Source organism: Sphaerodactylus townsendi, linkage group LG01, assembly GCF_021028975.2.
Source record: "Sphaerodactylus townsendi isolate TG3544 linkage group LG01, MPM_Stown_v2.3, whole genome shotgun sequence".
NCBI classification, from domain to species: domain Eukaryota; kingdom Metazoa; phylum Chordata; class Lepidosauria; order Squamata; family Sphaerodactylidae; genus Sphaerodactylus; species Sphaerodactylus townsendi.
In genome coordinates, this window is record NC_059425.1 from 194321728 (window position 1) to 194346017 (window position 24290).

The 24290-nt window shown below is 45.6% G+C and overlaps 1 protein-coding gene across 1 annotated transcript; it reads right to left on the minus strand.

Moving 5' to 3' along the window:
- Positions 1-125: 125 nt before the first annotated feature.
- MMUT (methylmalonyl-CoA mutase) lies at positions 126-24188 on the minus strand. The gene is made up of 13 exons (XM_048502985.1): positions 24083-24188; positions 20984-21382; positions 19270-19637; positions 18314-18471; positions 14698-14869; positions 12603-12851; positions 10026-10137; positions 8226-8341; positions 5134-5249; positions 4448-4579; positions 3103-3250; positions 2340-2507; positions 126-463 (listed from the first exon to the last, which is right to left on the minus strand). The coding sequence occupies exons 2-13, from the start codon at positions 21360-21362 to the stop codon at positions 335-337; spliced, it is 2247 nt and encodes a 748-aa protein (XP_048358942.1). The 5' UTR covers positions 21363-21382; positions 24083-24188; the 3' UTR covers positions 126-334.
- Positions 24189-24290: the final 102 nt, after the last annotated feature.

Below are 24290 nucleotides of genomic sequence, written 5' to 3' on the forward strand. Positions count from 1 at the left end.
TTCGATTTATGCTCCACCCTTTACAATAGCCTCAAGGCGGGATACAATGAAAATGTGAAAGACACCCACTACATTACAAAGTCTGTTAGGCAAACCAAACGTTTTTTTAAAAAGTGACCCATTCATTTTTTTCTGAGTTTTCCTCCCACGTTTATTAATGTTATATACACAATCATTAAACATTCCTCATTTTTGCAGGCAGTCCCCTCGACTTTCTTAGAAAGCACAAAGCAACATCAGGCACTGGAGCTGATATAACACAGATGACATCCCAACGGTTGATCACATGGAATTAATGTGATCAGTTATAAAATAACTGAGAGACATCAGCGGTTTACAAAGACTGTTGCCTCTTATCCAGGCACTTCTCAATGTCATCCAGGACCTGCACTGCTGCCTTTGGAATTCGAGTTCCTGGGCCAAATATGTTGGAAACGCCAGCATCGTACAGGAAATCATAATCCTGTTGGAACAAAAAAATATTTTAAAAAAGGATGAAACATACAATCAAACCTTCTAAGATACTCATCTGCAGAATTCCCAGCGCAAGAACAGCATTTAGTATTGGCTGTGCTGGTAAGGAGCAATGGGGAGAGAGCAATGAAAGGGAAGTGGCATGATGCTTTTGTAGGCGCAGAAGGCATAAGAGGAATATTCTCAGATTTTCTTTTTGCCCCCCATTACTTTCTTTCTGTAATGGGGAGTTGGCAACCATGATGCAGCTGAACAAAGAAAAATGCAAGCTTGAAAATCTATCCCTTTTCTGTTACTAGGCAAGCTTGATAGCCCAGCAGAATGCCCCTTGTTCAGAGTTATACAGAATGTGCAAATTCAGCTGTTTTTAAGGTCTTACTGCTCCCAGACAGATTCCTTGAATTTGCCCTTCTTCTAGAGACAGAAGAGAGAAACATGAAATGTTTAGGCTCTTTGTCTAAGGAGAAGGGCAACACAAGACATTACAGATAAGAAAGAAACAGGGCCCTAGTTCATCTTGCGTCAAAGAACCAGGTGCTGACATCTTCCAATAAGGGTCTTGGACAACCCCAAAGGTTTTGGGGAAAGGGAAAATCTCCACCTTTCTTTATGATTGATTGATGATGTGGGCATTTTGGGGTGTATTCTTTTCTGCCATTTTGATGTAACCTGTTCGAATGTTATAAAAGTAAGAACACACTGTCATTTTGCGTGGTTCCCCTGATGCTGTCTTGCCCATCTGTTGGCGTGAATAAAATATTGATCTGATTTTATTCCTTTGTCGGCTTAAGCTTTTTGGCTTAAATATTTTGAACCCGTTACCCTGCTGTAACACTTTTGCTGTGAGCCCAAATAGTAAAGTGTGCCTTCCCTGAATCAAGACCCCACGCTCTGGGAACAGCCCTGACTAACACGGGTCACTTAAAACTTGTTAGGAACTTTGTAAACTCCATGACTTGTGTGGAAAATACAAACTAGTCGACTTAAACAATTGGCTCATCAGAAGAGAAGCGTATTCCTGCCTCTGCCCTGGTATTATGAGCGATCTGTGGTTCTTATACAGCTGTTTTGTTTGCAAAGGTTGCTAAGATATGCTATGGCTAAAAGGTCAATTTTTCTGGCCTTAATTAAATATATTTATGGCAGCAATCAGCTGGCAGTTGTGGATTTTCCAGGCTGCATGGCCGGTGTCTAGTAGTTGTTGCCTTATATGTTTCGCCCACATCTATGGCTGGCATCTTCCGAAGTATGTCACGGTGAGATTGTGCAACAGACAGAAACACAACCCTCGGTGACATGCCTCTGAAGATGCCAGCCATACACGGGTGAAACGTTAAGAGCAAAAACTACTGGACCACGGACACACAGCTTGTAAAACCCACAATAGCCAGCCGTATTTAAAACTTAAAAATGTATTGATGATTACACGGCCATCTTTAGAAAGCTCTGTAATTAAAGCTATTAATATTTATGTCAAACTAGTTAAAAATCACCCTGCTCAAGTACCAGAACACTGGGAACCGTTGCAAGGCTTCCTGTTGGTTGAAGAAGTCAGAAAAATTCAGTAACAAGATATTGTGCAAAACAAAAACACCCACACGAAATCCCTTCAGTGGAATAACACACCTACAATGAATTGTAAAGCATAGATACTTGGTCTGCAGTATAATGGCTAGATTTGAATCCAGTACTATCTTAGAGACAAAGAATATTTTGGGGGTCTAAACTGTTGAGAGTCAAAACATTCTGTGTCAGATGCAAGCAATCTAGCACACCTACAGATTATTAGAATAAGCCCAACTGTAGAGATCAACTATCCTCCATAATTCAGTATCCGCGGCCTGGCAAGTCATGGTGTTGTGTACCTGAGGAGGGATGACACCCCCACACATGACAAGGATGTCCGGCCGCCCAAGGGAGTTCAGCTCTTTGATGAGTTCAGGGACCAGAGTTTTATGACCAGCTGCAAGTGTGCTCACGCCAACACAATGCACGTCGGCATCGACAGCCTGCTGGGCTACTTCGCGTGGTGTCTAAGGAAGGCAAAATGCACAAGAATAAGCGGTGCAAGAATCCAGTGTGTGCAAAAGACGCTTCGCTCATCAGAAACAGAATATTATGTGCTGATCAACTGCATTTACACCCTCTCGCTAGTACAGCCCAAATAGCCCAGTTTTGCCTGAGCTTGTCAGGGCTAAGAAGGGTCAGGTATGGTCAGGAGGTGTGATGGGAGGGGCCACCAAGGAAATCCAGGGTTGCTATGCAGAGGCAGGCAACAAGAAACCACCTCTGCATCTGTGGCTGGAATCTTCAGAGGTGTATCACAGAGGGAAGTCTGTTACACACGATGCCCAGTGAGAAGGGAATGTTCTCTCTGTGATACACCTCTGAAGATGCCAGCCACAGATGCAGGCGAAATAAGATCTAACAGACCGTGGCCACATAGCCCGGAAAACCAGTTTTTAAAAAACCCTCGATGATCAGTGTGTTTGAAATCTACTCAAGAAAAACATGCGGCTAGGTGACACACCTGCCGAATCAGCACTTATTAAGAGGCCTAAGGCGCAAACATTAAAAGCAGTCTTAATTAAGCCTTGTGACCATTTCACAGACAAAAAGGTTAAATACCTGGAAGAGCGGACTTATGTCCACATCAAACCCCAGGTCGGCAAATCCCGTGGCGATGACTTTGGCTCCTCTGTCGTGGCCGTCTTGGCCCATTTTAGCAACCAGCAGACGTGGCCTCCGCCCTTCACGCTCCATGAAGCTGTTAACTCTGTTTTTTTTTTTAAAAAAAAATTAGAAATAAACTTTCCTCATTAATAGCAGATACTTGGCAACATTATTTAGCTCCTTATACCTTCCTTTTATCACCAATAAAGATCCAAAACAGCTTATAACATCGCAGTCCCTTCCTTCATTTTATCCCTAACAATGACCCTACAGAGTAGGTTAGGATGAGAGACAGATGAAGACAGGAAGAATGGCTCAAGGCCACTTTGTAAGCATCGCTGACAGAGTGAGGATTCAAACCTTGGTCTTCCAGGTTCTAGTCTAACTCTCTCATAGGTGTCAAACTTGCAGCCCTCCAGATGTTATGGACTACAGTTCTCATAATCCCCTACCAACATCATGCTGGCAGGGGATGATGGGAACTGTAGTCCATAACATCTGGAGGGCCGCGAGTTGACACCTGTGTTAAAGACACCGCTGCATTAGACTCAGCTGATCTAACGCAATTTCCGCCCCCAGGCTGAATTTTACTGAATGAGGAACCAAAGGGCAAAATGACAGACACTTAACAATGTCCAATCCACCACATGCTGTATAGATTCAAAATAGCTTTTTATATTCAGAATAAACAGCTTTTAAGACAGTGGTTCCCAACCTGGGGTACACGTAGCCCCAAGGGGAACACACCAGAGTGTTTGGGGTACACGAAAAAAAATTACATAATGGGTCTGCTAATATGGGGGTACAACTTCAGGGAAATAGATTGCCAAGGGGGTACATGAGTAAAAAAAGGCTGGGGACCGCTGCTCTAAGACTTTATTTGCTAAGCTTAGAATACCACCAGAAAGTCCAAATCTGCAGAACAGATATGGTAAACTGGAACGATTAACATACATCTTAGCGTTCTTCACACAGTGTAGTTAATCTGCGGAACACGCTGCCACCAGATGTGGTCACGGTGGCCAGCTTGGAAGGAGAATGGTCAGATTCAGAGAATAAGGCTGTCAATGGTTACTCGTCATGACAGATGTCCCCGCCCTCCCGTACCACAGGCAGGATGCCTCCTTGTATCTCCTTGCTGGGGATACAGGCAGGATCATGCCAGCGCAGTCATCCTGTTTGTGAGCCTCCTAGAGGTAACTGGTTGGCCGCTGCATGAACCAAGTGCTGGACTAGATGGTTCTTTGGTCTGATCCAGCATGGTTTGCCTTATGTTACAAGATATTATCACCTCTCTTACCGATTGACAGCATGAGTAATTTCCTTGCTCTCCCCAAACTCCTGACGGTAAGCTCCGCTCACCATGCGGTCGTTGGCTTTGTGCTCACCAAACACCTTTTTCATAGCATCTGTTATTTCACCAACTGTGCATCTGATAACAACACAGAGACAAAATATCAAATTTCTTTAACCACTTCAGCACAGGTTTCAATGAGAGCTGACATATTTAGCTAAGTGCTAAAAGGAGAAGTGCCCGCATTGCTGCTCGCTATGGCAGAAAGTGTCTTACGTAAGCCCTGTCTTGGGCGTAGTTTGGCCTGGGTGCAACGAGTACACTTCATGCTAAGCTCCAAGTACCTGGTCTTCCTCTGAACTCCAGCCGTCAGCCAGCCTGCCTGACCTCCTGCCTGTGCCTTGACATGGCTTTCTTTTCAGAAGATTCATATATTTGGAAACTCGGACGGGTGCTAGATCTTTGAGGGATATTCCTCAAAGATCATGTGTTCATGATGGCCCTTTGTGTTAAGTTAAATGCAAGGAGGAAATTTTCCCACGGCCTTCCAGCAGCTGAATAAAGATCTGAATTTAAGCTTTCCTGTCTTCAAACACTTGCATTTATTACCTATGACTAACAAAGCCGAACTTCAGAGAACTTGTCCAGATGAGTATTTTGGGGGCTTCACTAAACGCAGCTTTTTCACATACCTGGCCCGTGCCGCTTCCACTGCCAGGGCCAACAAATTGCCTTGCCCTGTGGCGGCACACTCTGTCAGGGCAGCGAGGCGGGCCTGAGCTGCCGCATTGTCTCGGCATGCCTTCACCTTTGGAGAGAATGCAAGAGACAGCCATTATCCCAGGGTCATCAAGACTCATCTCACAAGACTTGGCCTACATTGGGATCTTTCTTTAAGTCAAGCAGGGATAAAGAGATCACCTAGAAGGCTTTAAGCGAAATCAGACAGTTAATGTTTATGAACGGTCACTTGCTCTAGTAAGACTTACCCTGTTATACAACTAATGTTTGTGATCTGTTACTTGCTCTGGTTAAGACTTACCCTGTTAATATCTCACATTTCTGAACAGATACTGAACAGATAGTAAGACTTACCCTGTTACATAACTAATGTTTACGAACAGTTACTTGCTCGGGTAAGACTTATCCACTACACAACTAATGTTTATGAATGATTACCGTATATGCTTGTGTATAAGTTGAGTTTTTCAGCACATTTTTTGTGCTGAAAAAGCCCCCCTCAACTTATACACGAGTCAGCTGTATTTTAAAAATATTTTAGGGTTTTTACTTTGTCGGCCGCCAGGGGGCGCAGTTTTTAGGTTAGCAGCACCAAAATTTCAGGATATCACCAGGTGACACTCCTGATGCTACCAGCCAAGTTTGGTAAAGTTTGGTTCAAGGGGTCCGAAGTTATGGACCCCCAAAGAGGGTGCCCCATCCCCCTAATAGGAGATGGGGCTACATTTTGAGGGTCCATAACTTTGGACCCCCTGAACCAAACTTCACCAAACCTGGGTGGTATCATCAGGAGGGTCTCCTAAAGATTGAAATGTTGGTACTGCTAACATAAACATTCCTCCCCTGACCAAAAATCCAGTTTTGAAGGATTTTAATTCTTGTGTTTTAGCTTGGTTGCTCGTTGAGCTAAGGTTTTTGTACTTTTAAAGTTATTGTCGAGACCATATTGTTTTTGTTGACTCCCTTTTCCACTTACAAAGCTAGTTTACTGTTTTTCTTTGGAATAAATATTCAAAAACATTTAACCTACTGATGCCTCAATTAATGTAATTTTATTGGTATCTATTTTTATTTTTGAAATTTACCAGTAGCTGCTGCACTTCCCACCCTCGACTTATACGCGAGTCAATAAGTTTTCCCAGTTTTTTGTGGTAAAATCAGGTGCCTCGACTTATATGCGGGTCGACTTATACACAAGTATATACGGTACTTGCTCCACTAAGACTTACCCTATTTCATCTTCTCAGCACCTTTGCAACAGTTGCCAACAAAATATTATAAAATACTATAATTACACTTTTCCTTAAACACCGTCTTCCTTCGCATGTTTGCACAAGGTTCAATGAGATTTCCAAGGGTGCACAGAATTGTAGCCTAAAAAAAATGATTCTTTAATATCTTTACTGTGGTGAAATACCAACTCACCCCACAGGTGGCCTGGTAAAATGCACACCTTTGGAAGATAGGTGATTGAACTATATTCAAGTATTTTTAGAAGAGTGGATTGCAAGCAAGCATTGTTACTCTACCTTCTACCCAATTGGGGCCCTCAAGGTGGCAAACAATTTTTAAAAAATGAGAAGCCAACTGTAAAAAAAATGTGCATATACAAAACAGCAAATAAAAATATAAACAGAAAGCAGTTGTTATAATGGAGCAAGAGTCTGCTGTGGTTTGGCAGATGCATTTTTCTGGACAGTCACCCAAAGCCAGGAGGCAGGCTGCTTTAACAGACAGACAGTAAAGAAACACCAAACAAAACTTTAAAGATCATCTAAGTCAACCTAAAATAGCCCGACCAGGAAGACAAAAGGCTGCAGGTATGGAGGAGCCAGAGGAAGAGAGAGGACTGAGGAGACTCCAATCACACATTTTTGACGTGGCTGAGGGAATGGAGTTAGATGTTACACATAGAGGATGATGAGAGATCAAAGTTCCCAGCCTCTTTTTGGGAGTACAAACAACCTAAGAAGAAGAAGCGTTTGGATTTATACCTCCCCCCTTTCTCTCCTGTAAGGAGACTCAAAGGGGCTTACAATCTCCTTGCCCTTCCCCCCTCACAACAAACACCCTGCAAGGGGGGTGGGGCTGAGAGAGCTCCAAAGAACTGTGACTAGCCCAAGGTCACCCAGCTGGCGTGTGTGGGAGTGCACAAGCTAATCTAGTTCACCAGATAAGCTTCCACAGCTCAAGTGGCAGAGCGGGGAATCAAACCCGGTTCTCCAAATTAGAGTGCACCTGCTCTTGACCACCACGCTGCTGCTGCTCCCAAGGAAGCAGGATAAATAGACCTGCTCAGGAGCTGATCTCGAGACTTCCTGAAGTCTAAGGAAATTAACTAGTATCAATACACGGGAGGGTTCTGACCATGATACCGACACATGGCTCGCTGTAATAAAGATGAGCTTGGCAGGAGCCTTCGACTCCCTCAGAAAATCCTCCTCGCTCTTCTCGCTTCCCACACGGGAACTGGTGGTGACTTGCTGGCAAATTATTTCCCATGACCTCCAAATCAGCAAATTGGGGAATTCTGCTTCGTAGGTTAGAAACAAGACTCAATGTGCTTAAACAGCTCAAATCGATCATAATGAAGGGCAGGATTTTTTTGTTTTGAGTCAAGGTGGGAAGCACCATGCGACCCCGAGGATTTTCAGGACCAAATGCAGCTTCAAAGTGCCTTAACAAAGTCCCAGTTTTTGCCAGGGTCAGTGCCCCAGGGGCAACAAACGTGCCAGTGCACAATTGTGCCACTCCCTAAAACCGTGGTGGCGAACCTTTGGCACTCCAGATGTTATAGACTACAATTCCCATCAGCCCCTGCCAACACTGATGGGAATTGTAGTCCATAACATCTGAAGTGCCAAAGGTTCGCCACCACTGCCCTAAAACCATTTCCCCTATTCCCATTAGATGGGGCTGATAGTGTAGTTTATTAGATACAGTTGGTTTGACAAAATAAGCACGTCTATATTTGGCGAACATGAAGTCAATGCTCCTCCCTCCCTCAACATCTCTGCGGGGGCGAGCGGAGAACAGAACTTACCTTTTTAAGTTTCTCAATTTGTTTGTTACGGACTGAAGAGTTGTCAATTGCCAGAACTTCAACCGTCTCTTCTTTTTCCAGCTGGTACTTATTTACGCCAACAATTACTTCAGAACCTATTTCCCCAGATATATTCAGAATGTTACAATATATTCACAAACTGTGCTCCAGACAATTTTTGGTTTGCGTTTTTTCCAATTTTGATCATTGTTACTTAATATTGATATGCCTATTGGTATTCCATTGCTACTCCATGTCTTCCGCTGTTCAGTTTAATTGTTCTAGACGGGACTCAGTCAGAAGCATAGCTGGGCAGGAGTGCGCCTGGGGCGCACTCCGTGTTTTCCACCCCCCTGCGGCCCCGCCTCCCCGGCCCCCCTCATTTACCTTTTCCAGCCGGCAGAAAACAGCTTTCTGCTGGCTGAAAATGGGCCAGGCTGGGGCGGGGCCAGGCCTGGCGAGGCGGGAAGGGGGTGGGGTTGGAGGGTGAATTGAAACCCGCACCCTCCTGTCCCCTTGTAGCTCCGCCATCTGTCCATCTGCCTCAGCTGCTCCGCCTACAACAAGGTCAAAAATCCCCAAATAAAAATGCATTTTAAGGTGGAATGCAGAGAAGGAGAGGCCCTAAGGTGGCAGAATCGTTGCTGCCTCCACTGTATGCCTGGTGCAACAGCTCTGTATTGCAGACCCTGTGGAATTGTGATATGTCCTGCGGGGCCCTGGTCTCACTCGACAGAGTGTCCCACTAGGTCAGGGCGAAGGCCAAAAAGGCCCTGCCGAATCTTCTTTAGGCCAGGGGCCACACGCAAGTCCTCATCTGCCGAACGTAAAGTTTGTCAGATCGAGAGCGCCTGTCCAAAAAGCATGCTGGCCCCAGACTGTTGTATCCTGCTGAATCAAAATTTACAAGATTTTAAGTCCTCTAGCTCTCAAAAGTGGCATGGGAGGCTGCTGTTCAAAGAATGAAAGCCCCAAATATTAATTTGTATTGATTAAGATATAAGTAACTGCTTATTAGATACTTATTGCTGTTTTGGAACTAAAAGTTAGAAGGTAACAAATCTTAAAAGCAATGTAATGTTCTCTCTGAATGATATTAGTGCTGGATTTTAAGATCCAATGAGTTAGAGCTGACAGATATAAAAGGAGTTAATAGATATATAGTTTACCGGTCACTGTGTTTTCTTTTTTCTCTTTCTATATTTTCTTTTCTGTTTTTGAATTCTATTTGAGAAAATTAATAAAACTATATATTTATAGGAAGAGAAGCCCCCATGCCCTAGGGCAGGTGTCTCCAGTCTAAGGCTCTCCAGTTGTTCATGGACTATGGTTCCCATCAGCCCCTGCCAGCATGGCTCATTGGTAGAGCTGATGAGAACTGAAGTCCATGAACATCTGGAGGACCATCGGATGGGCACCCCTGCCCTAGGGCACATGGCAATTGCTGCACGGTTCTTGAGACTTCAGCCAACGTGCACGATCAACCACGTCTAACTCAGCTACGCCAAGCAACGCAATTTCCCAAGCGGTATATTTCACAAACTGACAGACTCTTCTTGCTGGTGAAAGTAGCCAAAATTCAAGAGATTCGTTTTCAATTCATTGTTAAGATTTCTCTTCCAGTTCCCTACTCTTCAAGAAGGACGTTGCGGGCTGCAGCTCTGAATGGTGACCCAGGCGAAAGCCCAAAGCACTTTAGCGAGTGACGCATGTCCAATTATATGTAGGATTGCAACTCTGGCAGTTTTAATGAGCGGGATGTACTTTGTACTCAACGGTGACCTCGTTCACTTTCCCTACCAGAATCGATCCGGGCTTGCCTTCGAGCGGCACACTCTTCGATCCGCAGTTTCGGAATGCCTTCGGCCACCGCTTTGGCCATCCCGCCCATTTCCTCGATCTCGTCAATCAGCTGTCACAAACAACAAAGAATGGATCAAGTCAACAGCTGCGTTTGAAAAGCTTCACTGGGGCTGTGTTGTCGAAGGCTTTCATGGCCGGAATCACTGGAGTGTTGTGGGGTTTCTGGGCAGTATGGCCGTGTTCCAGGAGAACAGTGGTGGCGGTTTTGAGCACTCCAGATAGCTATGGACTGGCCTCAGCCTGCCAGCATGGCCAATTGGCCATGCTGGCAGGGGCTGATGGGAATTGTAGTCCATAACATCTGGAGTGCCAAAAGTTCGCCACCACGGCAGTAGAAGATGGATGTCAGGAGAAAATGCTACTGGAAACGTCACTGGGGCTGTCACCTAGCACATGCATAAATTCACACGAAGCTGCTTTGTACGGAGTCAGAAACACCAGTCCAAGTCAGTATCGTCTGCTCTGACTGGCAGCAGCTCTTCGGGTTCTCAGGTGGAGACCTTTCACACAACCTCCTGCCTCGTCCTTTTAACCTAGAAGTGAATCTGGGCACCTCCGCCTCCAAAAACAGATGCTCAGTTCTTAAGCCACAGTCCTGCCAAAGGGAACATCCCCTATTTATTTACTTAACTTATAGTCCACCCATCTCTTCAACACAGAGCAGCTCACACAATTCTCCTCTGCTCCATTTTATCTGCACAGCAACCCTGAGAGGTAGGCTAGGTTGAGAGTATGAGACCGGCCCAAGGTCATCCAGTGAAGATCCCCCCAGGAACAGGGCAGGGAACAGAATCTGGTCCTGGGGGGCCCTTGAAGCCTCCTGCTGCTTTCAGGAACCTCACAAGCAGGACATCTTTCTTCTCCTGCCTGCAGCGCCAGTTGTGGCCCACATTGCCCAGTCTTGGGCGGTGGGCCGTGCCTATCCCTGCTCCCTGAGGGCCTGTGCTGGGGAGGTTAGAGGCATGTCGTCTGTTGCTTTTTTAAGTTATATTTTTGGGCTAGATGCCTTGTCACTTTCTGTATATAAATGTTATGGCTGAAGAAGACCAAGGTTGAAAGCGTTGAACTCACCCCGGTTAACAATATCACCACTAACTGATGTTTGGATAGCTTTATAAGGGGCTTGGACAGATTTATGGAGGAGAAGTCGATCTCTGGCTACCAATCTTGATCCTTCTTGATCTGAGGCTGCAAACGCCTTAGCAGACCAGGTGCTCGGGAACAGCAGCAGCAGAAGGCCATTGCTTTCACCTCCTGCATGTGAGCTCCCAAAGGCACCTGGTGGGTCACTGCGAGTAGCAGAGTGCTGGACTAGATGGACTCTGGTCTGACCCAGCAGGCTAGTTCTTATGTTCTTATGAACTTCCCTCTGAGAGTGGGAATTCGAATCCAGCTCTACTGGATTTTAATCTAACACCCCAACCGCTAGAGCATGCTGGTCTAGATTTTCTGCTGCCTAAATTGCTAGTTGCACAACATGGGAGAGATGAGAAATCAGCTATGTAAGCAACCATTTAACAAAGGATACATTTCTCAGCTCTGCCAATGCCATCTGAAGCAGGTACAGCCCCTGCTAAGCTCATTGACTCCCAGGGATTTAGAGGGCTGCAGCTCTGCTTAAAACGTGCTCTGACAGAGTTGCGAATCCAACAGCACCCCATAAAAGGTATCTGAAATTGACAACAGCTCACAATAGGAAAATTGCGTTAGGTATCCCACTGACTCAGCTAGAGAACAAATATTAACTTAATTTCAGTATCAAGTCAATATGAACAGTGCTTCCCGTGAATCTTAAATTCAGAAAAGTATATTTAAAACCCATATGAACCAGCCTTTGTATTTAAAGGTTTATGTACTTATCTGGTTTCTTAAGCTGATCCACCAATAATAAAGCTCTTACTTGGTTTCTGCATGTACCCTTAATGAAATCTCTTTAGAACTAGAAGAGAGTGGCGTACTGCTCACAGGTGGGTGGTTGTCAAATGACCTTGGGCGCAATGGTGGTGGGGGGGGAATCGCCCCCAACCCCACTCCTCCCCTGCGCCAACCCAGCTTGGACGAGCTGGGTTGGCATGGGGGAGGCACCTAAAAACAGAACTGGCCTTCTGCCAGGAGCCGGCCTGCTGCCGCGGTGCCCATTTGAGCTGCCTCCTTCCCACCCCAGGCCTTTGGGGGTGCTGCCAGTCTGCTGCCACTGCAGTGCCTGTCCAAGCCACCCCCGAGCGCCGGGGTGTGTGTGTGTGTGGTACCTGGAGCAGGTGTTGTCCCCGGGTGCCATTTCCCCCTGATACGCCTCTGCCAGAGGATCTACCATCCTTCCCAAAAGCACTTATAAATGACATTTCTTAAAAATCAAGTTCTCCTCAGTACTAAAGAAAAATACTTTCAGGTAAGTGACTGGGGTGGGGGGGGGGGGGGGGGGGCGGCAGCAGAATTACTACACAGTAAAATGTGCTTAAGATTTCAGGATTGAATGAAAGCTCCACCCCCTATCCCAAACGCAGAAGGACTCACCTTTAAAGCAGCGTCATACACATCGTTAGTGAGAGACTCCATCAGGAACGAGCCACCCCATGGGTCGGCCACTTTTGGAATGCCCGACTCCTCCTGGATAATGATCTGGGTGTTGCGGGCAATTCGCGCGCTTTTCACAGTGGGCAGTCCCAGGGCTTCATCGAATGAATTCGTGTGCAACGACTGAGTCCCCCCAAACACAGCAGCCATGGCTTCAACCGCAGTGCGGATGATATTATTGTAAGGGTCCTATGAGAGAAATGAAAACACTCTGAAGGAACGATACTGTTCACCACGACACACGCTGTAGGAAGCTGATATACTGAAGGCATCATTAGTGGCACTGAGCTTGACCCTCTCATTACATCCAGAACTGTTTTTCTAAACAAGTTTTTTTTGAAAAACATATCTATATATTTTGAACGGAATCCTACAGGAGCTCCTTGACAGACGAAGAGGAATCATTTACAAAATTTTAGCTGTCAAGTCACAGCCAACTTATAGCGACCTCATAGGGTTTTTAAGGCAAAACGTGTTCAGAAGTGGTTGGCCACTGCATGCCTCTGGGAGGGCTGAGAGAGTTCTGAGAGAACTGCGACTGGCCCAAGGTCACCTAGCAGGTTTCACATGGGGGCTTTCCACACTACAGAAGGGAGCTAAGATCGACTCGGTTCCCTTCAGTGGGGGGCGATTCCAGGCTGTCCGCACAGCAACTGAGTTGGCCCCCTGGAACCGAGCTAAGTGGGCGGGATCATCTTGGTGCCTGTTTCACTCCTCGATCGTGATTGGAGCTTGTGTTACCACGGGAAACGGGAGCATTCTTTTTTTTTTACAGTTTACAGTTACATTCCCGCCATGACTCTCCCGTTCTGCGCATGCCACAAAAACGGCTCCTGATTGGTTGAATGGATGAGGTGTCGTTTCGATGCGTCCGCACTTTGAAGCGGTATCGACCTTGTTCCAGCAGAAAGGTGCAGTTCATAACTGCGACAAGGATGTCACAGTTCTGAGGGGGGGAACTGAGACAAAACAACGTTGAGCTCAGTTGCAGTGCGGATACACTGAGGTGAACCTAGATAGAAACCAGTACAACTCTGTCGGTGCGGAAAGCCCCATGGAGGAGTGGGGGGAGTTGAGCTGGTTCTTCAGATTAGAGGCTGCCATAAGGTGGAACTAGGACTGAAACGAAATTGGTGTAAAGAACACACAGGCTCATGTACTAATGCTCTCAAAAGCCACAACAAATTTCTCTCAGTTTCCTTCAACAGCACAGTCGTGGTTTCCCAAGGATACCTGCATTTCTTCTTCTGGACAAGGAATGTCGTGCCCTATTCAGAACTGCTAAATTGCTAGATTCTGACTCCTGCTAAATTTATGCAAATTTAAAGAAACATACATCTATACATAAAAATAAGAGAGCCAGCATAGTGTAGTGATAGTAGGGTTAAGCGGGCTTTTATATCTCAGATGTTATGGACTACAATTCCCATCAGCCCCCACCAGCATGGCCAATTGGCTATGCTGGCAGGGGCTGATGGGAATTGTAGTCCATAACATCTGGAGTGCCAAAGGTTCGCCACCACGGGATTAAAGTGTTGGAATAGGATCTGGGAAACACAGGTTCGAAACTCCACTCTGCTGTAGAAACTTGCTCGGTAACTTTGGGCAGTCACATTTTTTTAACCCCAACCCTGGCAAATACATGGATAGGAGACCTCCAAGGAATACCAGAGGTGTAATGCAGAGGCAGGCAATGGCAAACCACCTCTGAATGTCTCTTCCCTTAAAAACCCTATGGGGCTGCCCCAAGTCAGCTGTGACTTGACAGCGCGCACACACAAATAAAATACATTTCATATGCTACATTTAATTCCAAAAGCAAGCTGCGATGCAGAGAGAAAAGCTGCATCAAAGTTCAGCCGCAACATCTGGGAAAAAACCTATTCCTACAGTAGTCCTTGGTATCTTACGTGACTCTCTTACTCCTCCACCTGTTTCAAGATCGACCTTTTCCACTCTAGACACGGGATCAATTAGGAAATTTACTATTCATTTATCGGGAAGTTCATTTGTGCTTAATAACTGAAATTCCAACCTGTTCGGTCAGCGACCATCCAGAAGTCTGACAATGAGCTCTGAGGAGAAGAGATTTGGCGTCCTTTGGCTGAAACTTCTTCTCTATTAAGTGAGCCCAAAGCCGCCGCCCAGCCCTGAGTTTAGCTATTTCCATGTAGAAGTTCATACCGATTCCCCAGAAGAAAGACAGCCTGTAAGGAGAGCACACGGGGTCTGATTGGGATACAAAACAAGGAACGAACAATGCTGTAGGTCACATACTGCATATAAACTACAATGTGATTCAACTCAAAATAAAAAGGAGGATTCGGCTGGCTTGTTTTCACACTAATATTACAATAATTCATGGGAATAGATGTCACAGATTCATTACGGCTTCGTTTCCTGATTGCTCCTCATTTTCCTGAGCCATTTCTTTATTAGAAGAAAAAAAGGAGGAGGAGGAGGAGAAGTTGGGATTTATATCCTGCTTTTCTCTCCTGTAAGGAGTCGCAAAGCAGCTTACAAGCTCTTTCCCTTCATCTCCCACAACAGACACCTCGTGGAGTAGGTGGGGCCGAAAAAGTTCTGAGAGAACTGGGACTAGTCCAGAGTCACATAACAGGCTTCATGTTTATGAGTGGGAAAACAAATCTGGCTCACCAGCTAAGAGTCCACCACTACATTTGGCACAGTGGTTAAGAGCAGGTGCATTCTAATCTAGAGGAACCGGGTTTGATTCCCTGCTCTGCCATTTGAGCTGTGGAGGCTTATCTGGGGAATTCAGATTAGCCTATATACTCCAACACACGCCACCAGGGTGACCTTGGGCTAGTCACAGTTCTTCTGAGCTCTCTCAGTCCCGCCCACCTCGCAGGGTGTTTGTTGTGAGGGGGGAAGGGAAAGGAGATTGTAAGCTCCTTTGAGTCTCCAAAAGGAGAGAAAGGGGGGATGTAAATCCAGACTCCTCTTCTACTGATTTAGTTGCCCAAATACGGGCAACCCAATGCAATATCACTGACTGCAGGCTATTCATTATTACTTTCCCACTGCTTTTCAGATTAGGATTGTCTCCCAAAATGTCTCCAAGAAAGTAAAACGGGATATAAAGAGCAGCTGGTGAGCATGGTTCATGAAAAGAAAACCAACACAGGTCCTGTGCTTGGGCTGGCAACGTAAAAGTTCAGGCACGCAAGAAAAAGGGAAGGGAGGCAAAAGGCCATTCTTTTTTTCAAAATGTCCTGGGAACCTGCCAAATCCAGATCCGTCATGAGACTGGAAAGCAAACTCTATCACCCCTTCAGCGAGTGGGATCAGCATGGAGCCTAAGTTTCAATGAGCTGTGTTGGTTTTCAGAGATGGCCCAAGATAGGTTTCCTGCCAGTTCACAGAATTCACAGAGGAAAAATGCAAACACCAACTTGGCCTTTTGAAACAACAGTGCTCTGGTACTAAAAAACAGTCAGACCTCAGACATGGATCTAATATCAGGTGCTGGTGAAATGTGTTCTATTTGCTTCTTGTCCATCTGCTAATAACTAACACACTAACAAACTTGTAGGGCCCATTTATTTCAATGAACGCAAGCCCTATATAAAAGTAGCTTTATTTTCTTTTGTTTTCTTTTCCACAAGAGTCCGCATTCTTTAATGTTTTCTATATAAGAACATAAGAACATAAGAACTAGCCTGCTGGATCAGACCAGAGTCCATCTAGTCCAGCTCTCTGCTACTCGCAGTGGCCCACCAGGAGCCTTTGGGAGCTCACGTGCAGGATGTGAAAGCAATGGCCTTCTGCGGCTGTTGCTCCCAAGCACCTGGACTGTTAAGGCATTTGTAATCTCAGATCAAAGAGGATCAAGATTGGTAGCCAGAGATCGACTTCTCCTCCATAAATCTGTCCAAGCCCCTTTTAAAGCTATCCAGGTGAGTGGCCATCACCACCTCCTGTGGCAGCATATTCCAAACACCAATCACACGTTGCGTGAAGAAGTGTTTCCTTTTATTAGTCCTAATTCTTCCCCCCAGCATTTTCAACGAATTCCCCCTGGTTCCAGTATTGTGAGAAAGAGAGAAAAATTTCTCTCTGTCAACATTTTCTACCCCATGCATAATTTTATAGTGTTTGAAACTGGTATCTGCATCACCTTAAAAAGCTGGCCCGTTCCTCTATTTGCTTACACTACTGGGGGAAGAAAATCGGGGGAAGGGATGGGTTGGCAGGACTTTAAAAACTAAATATATCAGAGGCCATAAATTAATCTTGGACTCCACCCTCACCCTGCCTTGTCAGACTCTCTGTTTAAGAGACTCTTCGTTCCAAAGGGCTGGTAAGAGAGACACTCTGCCAGGTTTATGATTGAAAATAGAAACAGCTTCCACCTATAATGATTTTAAGTGCTGGGTGGATCTATGAACCTCCTTCCTGCTCTTTCCTTTCTTCCGTTCCTCTTTCCAGCCCCCTTGCTTTGACTTCAACCAGCCTCTGAACATGGGTTTATCTCCCCATGCTCTGCAGGATATTTGATCAAAATATTGGATGCTCTTTTAGTCGTGGGGAGCAAATGTCATTCTTTAGGTGTCATATTTTTGGACATGGTATACTTGCAGTGGTGGCGAACCTTTGGCACTCCAGATGTTCTGGACTACAATTCCCATCAGCCCCTGCCAGCATGGCCAATTGGCCATGCTGGCAGGGGCTGATGGGAATTGTGGTCCAGAACATCTGGAGTACCAAAGGTTCGCCACCACGGTATATAATACTCTTATGTAAGGTATATTTTTTCTTGTGAGAATTTTTATTTATTTTACATGTCTCAAAAACACATACATTGAAAGATAGGGGGAAAAACTGTTCTAGTCCCCCTGCCCCATTAGTAATACTAAATGAAAAGAAAAAAAGAAAAAAAACATGTACATGTACACATACACCTACACATATATATGGTGACTTCCAGCTACCTCACTAAGGATCCAAGCATAATTCTAACTCCATGCTTATAATTACCGTAATAGCTACAGTTTTTTCACTTAGTCCTTTTTATAAAGCTGTCTTAATCCAATATGCTGTTTTCATGTAAGTCTTGAACCCTGCCGCTGTTCCTCTGTTTGAATATGTTTTCAATAAGTAGTCTGCAAAGGATTTCCAGCCTTTCAGAAAATTGTCTGTATCCTGGTCTCTAATAACGGCCAACAGCAGTATGTAAGGTTTTAACTACGTTTACATTGTAGATTTTATATGAAATTGTTTTATCTCAGTGTTGTACATTGCCCCATGTCCTACATAAGCAGAGGGAGGGCAGGATATAAATATAATTAAAAAAATATAAAACATTCCTATGAAAGGTACCTTCTCCTAGGGGAGTGGGGAATACAGTGTACAAATCACTGGTGGTAGCATAAGAAACTCTGGAGCAAAATATCTCTGGAGAATCGGGCGTGCAGATATGTGAAAGAACCTGGCAAATAGAGGCGCTACCCAGGTGAACTGTTTCTTTGAATCCTGTGATAGCTGATAAGACACACGCTACTCTTATAACAGCAAAAAAGTTGAACTACAACAGGACAGCAAACTATCACAACACACTTTGGAACCTGTGCTCTCTACCTTGAAATCAAGAGTTAAAGTTGCGGGGCTCACAAACTCAGTTAGCATACCTTGGTGCAAATTCATCGATGGTAAGGCCAGCCTGAAGTCCAGTTCTGCAGTATTCCAAACCATCGGCTATAGTATAAGCTAATTCCAAAATGGCATCTGCTCCTGCTTCCTGCATGTGGTATCCGCTGATGGAAATAGAATTGAACTTGGGCATGTGCTACAGAAAAACAAAAGTATACTTTTTTTTTCTATACGTAGCCTGAATACTTTTAAGTACTGTGTCAGGGAGATTGTATCTAGGTGATTGAGATGCATTCCTAACTCAATGTAATTGCTACAAGATATGTGCCGGCTATAACCAAGATATAACCAGCTGACTATTACTGCCATTCTGGGGCATTTTTTCTTGAACTGATTTATGGCTTCACACATTGAGTAGATAACTAGGCTTTCCCCTGACACTTTGGTCTCATAAGAACCAGGATTGTTTCCATTATCTCGTGGAGGCAGGATGCCAGGTGGCTCTCTGTCTCTATCTGTCACTGACCTTGGGGTGCCGCAGCTCCAAACTAACTCTTTCTCACATTTCTTAGGAATATGGGAGGGGGGACTAACATCGGAATAAAGAGGATAGCAAAAGCCAGGTTTGCCAGATCTGGCTTTGTCAAGCTGGGTGCATCTATGCCTATCAATAAACACCACTGATCAACAATACAGAGTCAGTTTATTGCTTCAAGATTCAAGACTTAACATATTGCACGTACAGGATTACATCTAACTGCTGGAAGAGAAGTGGAGGGTGATTTTTATTTGCTCCTCCCATCCACTGCAGATCTCCACTTTGCCCCGCCCACTGGCATGCAGATAACTTGGCCCTCCCAAGCAGAATTTTCTGGAGCTCCAAAGGCTGTGGCAGGAAATGATAAAGTTGGATTCTGCAAGTGCTGATTCATTTATGCTCCACTATGCCTCATAGTTTATATAACAAACAGGGATGCATTAAAGCAAACAATACCTTTGACGTGTACTGGAAGATGTCAGCAATGATCCGCATTGACGGCTCGGGGGGGAAAATGTACGTATTGCGGACCATGAACTCCTTCAGGATGTCGTTCTGTATGGTCCCCGTCAGCTTGGACTGGGGCACTCCTTGTTCCTCCCCAGTGACAATGAACGTCGCCAGGACAGGAATGACGGCTCCGTTCATTGTCATTGAAACAGACATCTTCTCCAAAGGGATTCCGTCAAAAAGGATCTTGGTGTCTTCCACCGTATCAATGGCAACTCCAGCCATTCCGACATCACCACGAACCCGGGGGTTGTCTGAATCGTACCCTCGATGGGTTGCCAGGTCAAAAGCCACCGATAAGCCCTGCTGTCCAGCTGGAACCAGGAGAGATGAGATTTAATCATTGAAAAGTTGCCTCGAATTCAACTTACCAAAGATACCACAAAGGAACTGGTTCTGGTGGGTTTTCCAGGCTGTGTGGCCGTGGTCTGGTGGATTTTGTTCCTAACGTTTTGCTTGCATCTGTGGCTGGCATCTTCAGATGTGTATCACAGAGAAAAGTCTGTTTCACACTCTGTGATACACCTCTGAAGATGCCAGCCACAGATACAGGTGAAACGTTAGGAACAAAATCCACCAGACCACGGCCACACAGCCCGGAAAACCCACCAGAACCAGTTGAATCTGGCCGTGAAAGCCTTCAACAATACATAGAGTGAAGGAAGTTTTCTCAAATGCCTTAGTCTCAGTTATACAACACAAGCGCCTTTATTGCCATAGCTATAATACATCCTTAAAGAAAGCAATAACAAAGACTCTCTTAATAACAGAGTGACACTATAAAATTAGAGAGAACAGAGCTATCCTTTACAGTGTATGATTTCTAGTGTATGATTTCTAGTAGAAAAGTGGCCACCAATTCACAAAGCTACAAGATCAGAATTATTTAACGAGATCTTTTGGGTATCTAACATCCTAGTATCTGATATCCTATCACAGTTCAAAAGAAGGGTATTTGCATATTTTCCCCTAATTCCTTCATATTCTTAGGCTCAGTTTTTTACGGTCTGCATAGCTGAGCGTTTTCTGCCTATGAAAAGACTATGAATGCATTCTGCCTATGAAAAGACTATGAAAAGACTGCATAGCTGAGCATTTTCTGCCTATGAAAAGACTACGAATGCATTCCCACATAATGTAACATTGTGGGCTGGACTCTAAAGTGCCCTAGTGTAAGTGGAAGAAATTTTCACTCATAGAAAAAGAGGCAGGGATACAACTTAAACTACAAGGCAGCGTACACTTGTTTTTAGAGAGCCAACGATTTAGAATTTTTAGAGAACCACTGTGAAGCAGTGGTTAAGAGCAGGTGGACTCTAATCTGGAGAACTGGGTTTAATTCCCCACTCTTCCGCTTGAGCAGCAGACTTGTTTCCCCAGCAGACTTGTTTCCCCACTCCTACACGTGAAGCCTGCTTGTCTTTGGAAGAACTAGTCCTAGTTCTTCCAAACTCTCTCAGCCCGATTTGCCACTCAAGATGTCTGTAGTGGGGAGAGGAAGGGAAAGGAGTTTGTAAGCCCCTTTGAGTCTTCTTACAGAAGAGGAAGGGGTGGAGGGTATAAATCCAAACTCTTCTGGTAGTGGAATTTAGGTTCTTCAACCGAGTGACTGATGGGACTTAAAGGAGGAAGGACTAGGAATCACTGCCCTAGATCTTACCCTTGATGTTGTCCTTGTAGAATCTGTTGCTCTCTTCCACAGTACTGAAACCAGCATACTGGCGTATGGTCCAAGGCCTATAGGTGTACATGGTGGGGTAGGGACCACGAGTGAATGGTTTGACCCCAGGTAGTTCCTCAGGAAGGCCCTCTGTGTCCTGCGCAGAGTACAGTGGTTTGATGGAAATCCCCTCTGGTGTGTGCCATATCAGCTCCTCGGGGTTCTTGCCTTTCAGCTGCTTTTTAGCCATTTCAGACCACTCTGGATGAAGCGGTTGCTGATGAAGCAAGCGCTGCACGTGCCTGGGAAGGCCCAACTTGGGTTGTTTCTGGTAACGGCATAGCCACAAGCACAGGCGTCTATGTCGGGCCCTTAACATTTTTCACTGAGAGATTCAGCCTGACGATAAAAAAATCAGAACATCCCAACAATTATCAACAAGAATTTAATAATTTTGAACAGACCCCCCCTTTCCCACAGTGGTTTGTTGCTTTTCAACAGACTATTGCTTATATATATGATTTTATTTTTTGTGCTGTCACTTTACAGCTGACTTATGGCTACTCCACAGAGTTTCCAAGGCAAGAGATGCTCATTCAAATACTAACCAGGCTTGCCCAAACGTGTGATCCCAAGAAAAGGCACAGATTTGAGTTTGCATACAGTGGTAACCAATGATCATAACAATAAACTTGGTTAAGATGACAACCCTTACCAAAGCACATTTTAATGTCTTTGAAATTATCATTCCACCCCCCGCCCCTCCCCCGTCCTTTCATTGGCTGGATGCTGTGATGTAAGAGATCATGGATGAATATTGTAACTGCTCAGGAGATATGCTTTCACAAGGAGGAAAGAAGACGTTCTGCATTACTGGTGGGAAACCAGTGGAAACCACACTAACTTGTAGTTAAAAGATACTGTGTCCTCAGCCAATCAGAAAACCTCATTCCACACTGCCCTGCTCCAAAGAGATCTCCATTGCAGTTGCAACACTACTGAAAGAGGGAGAAGGCTGAAGTAACTCCATTAGACCTCCACTTATTATGTCCCACCTTTTGACATTTCGGAACTTTGAAGGCACTTTACAAGACTAAAAAAATAATAACAATGCAATCTTGTGGTTTTGGTCACCACCCATGGGTGCAAAATGCATGCAAGCAACATTAGCAAAATATACTGAATTGTGCAGCTGCTATAGCATGCCTCAGTGCTTAAATCTAAACCCTGGATTGTGTTGACATAACCTGCCCATGTGGCAAAATATTCCATGACCCTTTCAGAAAACACAAAGCACCCAGAGCAGAGGCCTGTCCCAAAATTCACACCTTTACCAGGAAGCCCACTTCCATGGGGTCAGTACCTGTAGTGACTCAGTGGCAAAACACCATACAGTCGCTCTTTTTAATTGTATTAGAAGAAGAAGAAGAGTTTGGATTAATATCCCCCCTTTCTCCCCTGCAGGAGACTCAAAGGGGCTGACAATCTCCTTGCCCTTCCCCCCCCACAACAAACACCCTGTGGTAGGCGAGACTGAGAAAGTCCGAAGCTGTGACTAGCCCATGGTCACCCAGCTGGCGTGTGTGGGAGTGCACAAGCTAATCTGAATTCCCCAGATAAGCCTCCACAGCTCAGGCGGCAGAGCGGGGAATCAAACCCGGTTCCTCCAGATTAGGGATACATGAGCTCTTAACCTCCCTCGCCCTGCTGCTCCTATTATAAAGGCCTCCAGAGCAGTGGTGGCGAACCTTTGGCACTTTCAGATGTTATGTGGACTACAATTCCCTTCGTAGCACCAGAAAGCAGGACCAATTGGACCATGCTGGCAGGGGCATTCAAGAGGTGAAGTCTATACTATCTGAGTCTCAAAGGTTCTCACTCTATGAGCCTATTATAAAGGCTTTCACAACCGGAATCAACTGGCTGTTTTGGGTTTTCCAGCATGTGTGACCATGGTCTGGTACTTTTTGCTCCTAACGTTTTGCCCACATCTTTGGCTGGCAACTTCTCAGGATTGTGCCACAAAGAGAAGCACATCTTGACCTGCCTCTGAAGATTTCAGCATAAAGGCAGGCGAGAAGCACTAGGAGCAAAACCCATCAGACCACAGGCACGCAGCCTAGAAAACCCACAACAACCACTCTTTCTAATTATTATTGCTACTTCTTTCCATGTAAGAAAAAAGCACAGCCTTGCTGGCAGGAAAGAGATGTTGTTTACAAAATTCTAGTTGTACCTTTATTGGCAGGTCAAATGTGACAGCATATTATTAATATAGTTAATAAAGTAACAGAACAGGGGTGTCCAACTCTGGCCCTACAAGTCTCCTCAGCAGAGGCTGATGGGAATGGTAGTCCACAACATCTGGCATGCCAGAGTTGGACATCCCTATAGTAGAACAACATACACCAGCAGCGCAAAATGGCTCATGTAATAACTCTATCCAAATTCAACCTTATGGTGTGACAATTTCAAAGCTGCAGTTGTTCAGAATGAAGAATACTTTTAGGGGATCCCAGAGGGCTTTCTTGTTAAATGGGATGTTCCTATCTATTTTAGTCAGGGGTGTCCAACTGTGGCCCTCCAGATGTTCATGGACTACGATTCCCTTCAGTCCCTGTCAACACAATGCTGGCAGGAGCTGATGGGAATCATAGTTCCTGAACATGTGGAGGGCCACAGTTGGGACAGTCCTATGGTTCATGGACTGCCCACCCCCAGATGTCCAAGGACTACGATTCCCATAAGCCCCTGCCAGCATTATGAAGACAGAGGCTGATGGGAATCGTAGTCCACAAACATCTGGAGGGCCACAGTTGGACCTCTTCCACTTATTTTTAGAGAATGCATACGCCGTGGCTCCAGAGACTCGCTCGACACCTTGGCCCCGCCCTTTCCTCCAAAGGCGACATGCACAGCTGCCTCTTCCTTTTGGCGTGCCCTCACAACAACCCCGCGAGGTAGGGCCTGGCTGAGGAAAGGGGCCACGGGCTTCGGCAGGAGCTCGCCGCGCACGGGGACGGGGAGCCTCAGTCAACCCTGGCCTCACACCGACCTCTCGAGTAGCCCCTGAAAGGCAGTCCGCCTCACCCCCCCTACCTTCCCTTTCCCTCCTGCGCCACACGGGTAACCCCGCTCTCAGGGAAAGGGCGACAGCCGACAGCTGGGCGCATGCGCGGTGCGGCTCGCCCGGCGCTCAGGTCGCGCAAGCGCAATGTGCCCGCGTCTTCTGCGCATGCGCCTCGGAACGGCGGGACCGTTAACGGTAGTAACGGTGTAATACCGGTAGCGGTGGTAGCAAGAGGCG

What these genes read in the sequence shown, in the direction of transcription:
- MMUT (XM_048502985.1), bottom strand. Translation starts at nt 21,362, where the DNA reads ATGTTAAGGGCCCGACATAGACGCCTGTGCTTGTGGCTATGCCGTTAC. An exon ending in GTGGAAGCGGCACGGGCCAG is followed by an intron (nt 4,580 to 5,133) that starts GTATGTGAAAAA and finishes TGTTGTTATCAG; the next exon opens with ATGCACAGTTGGTGAAATAA. An exon ending in GGGGTGTCATCCCTCCTCAG is followed by an intron (nt 464 to 2,339) that starts GTACACAACACC and finishes TTGTTCCAACAG; the next exon opens with GATTATGATTTCCTGTACGA.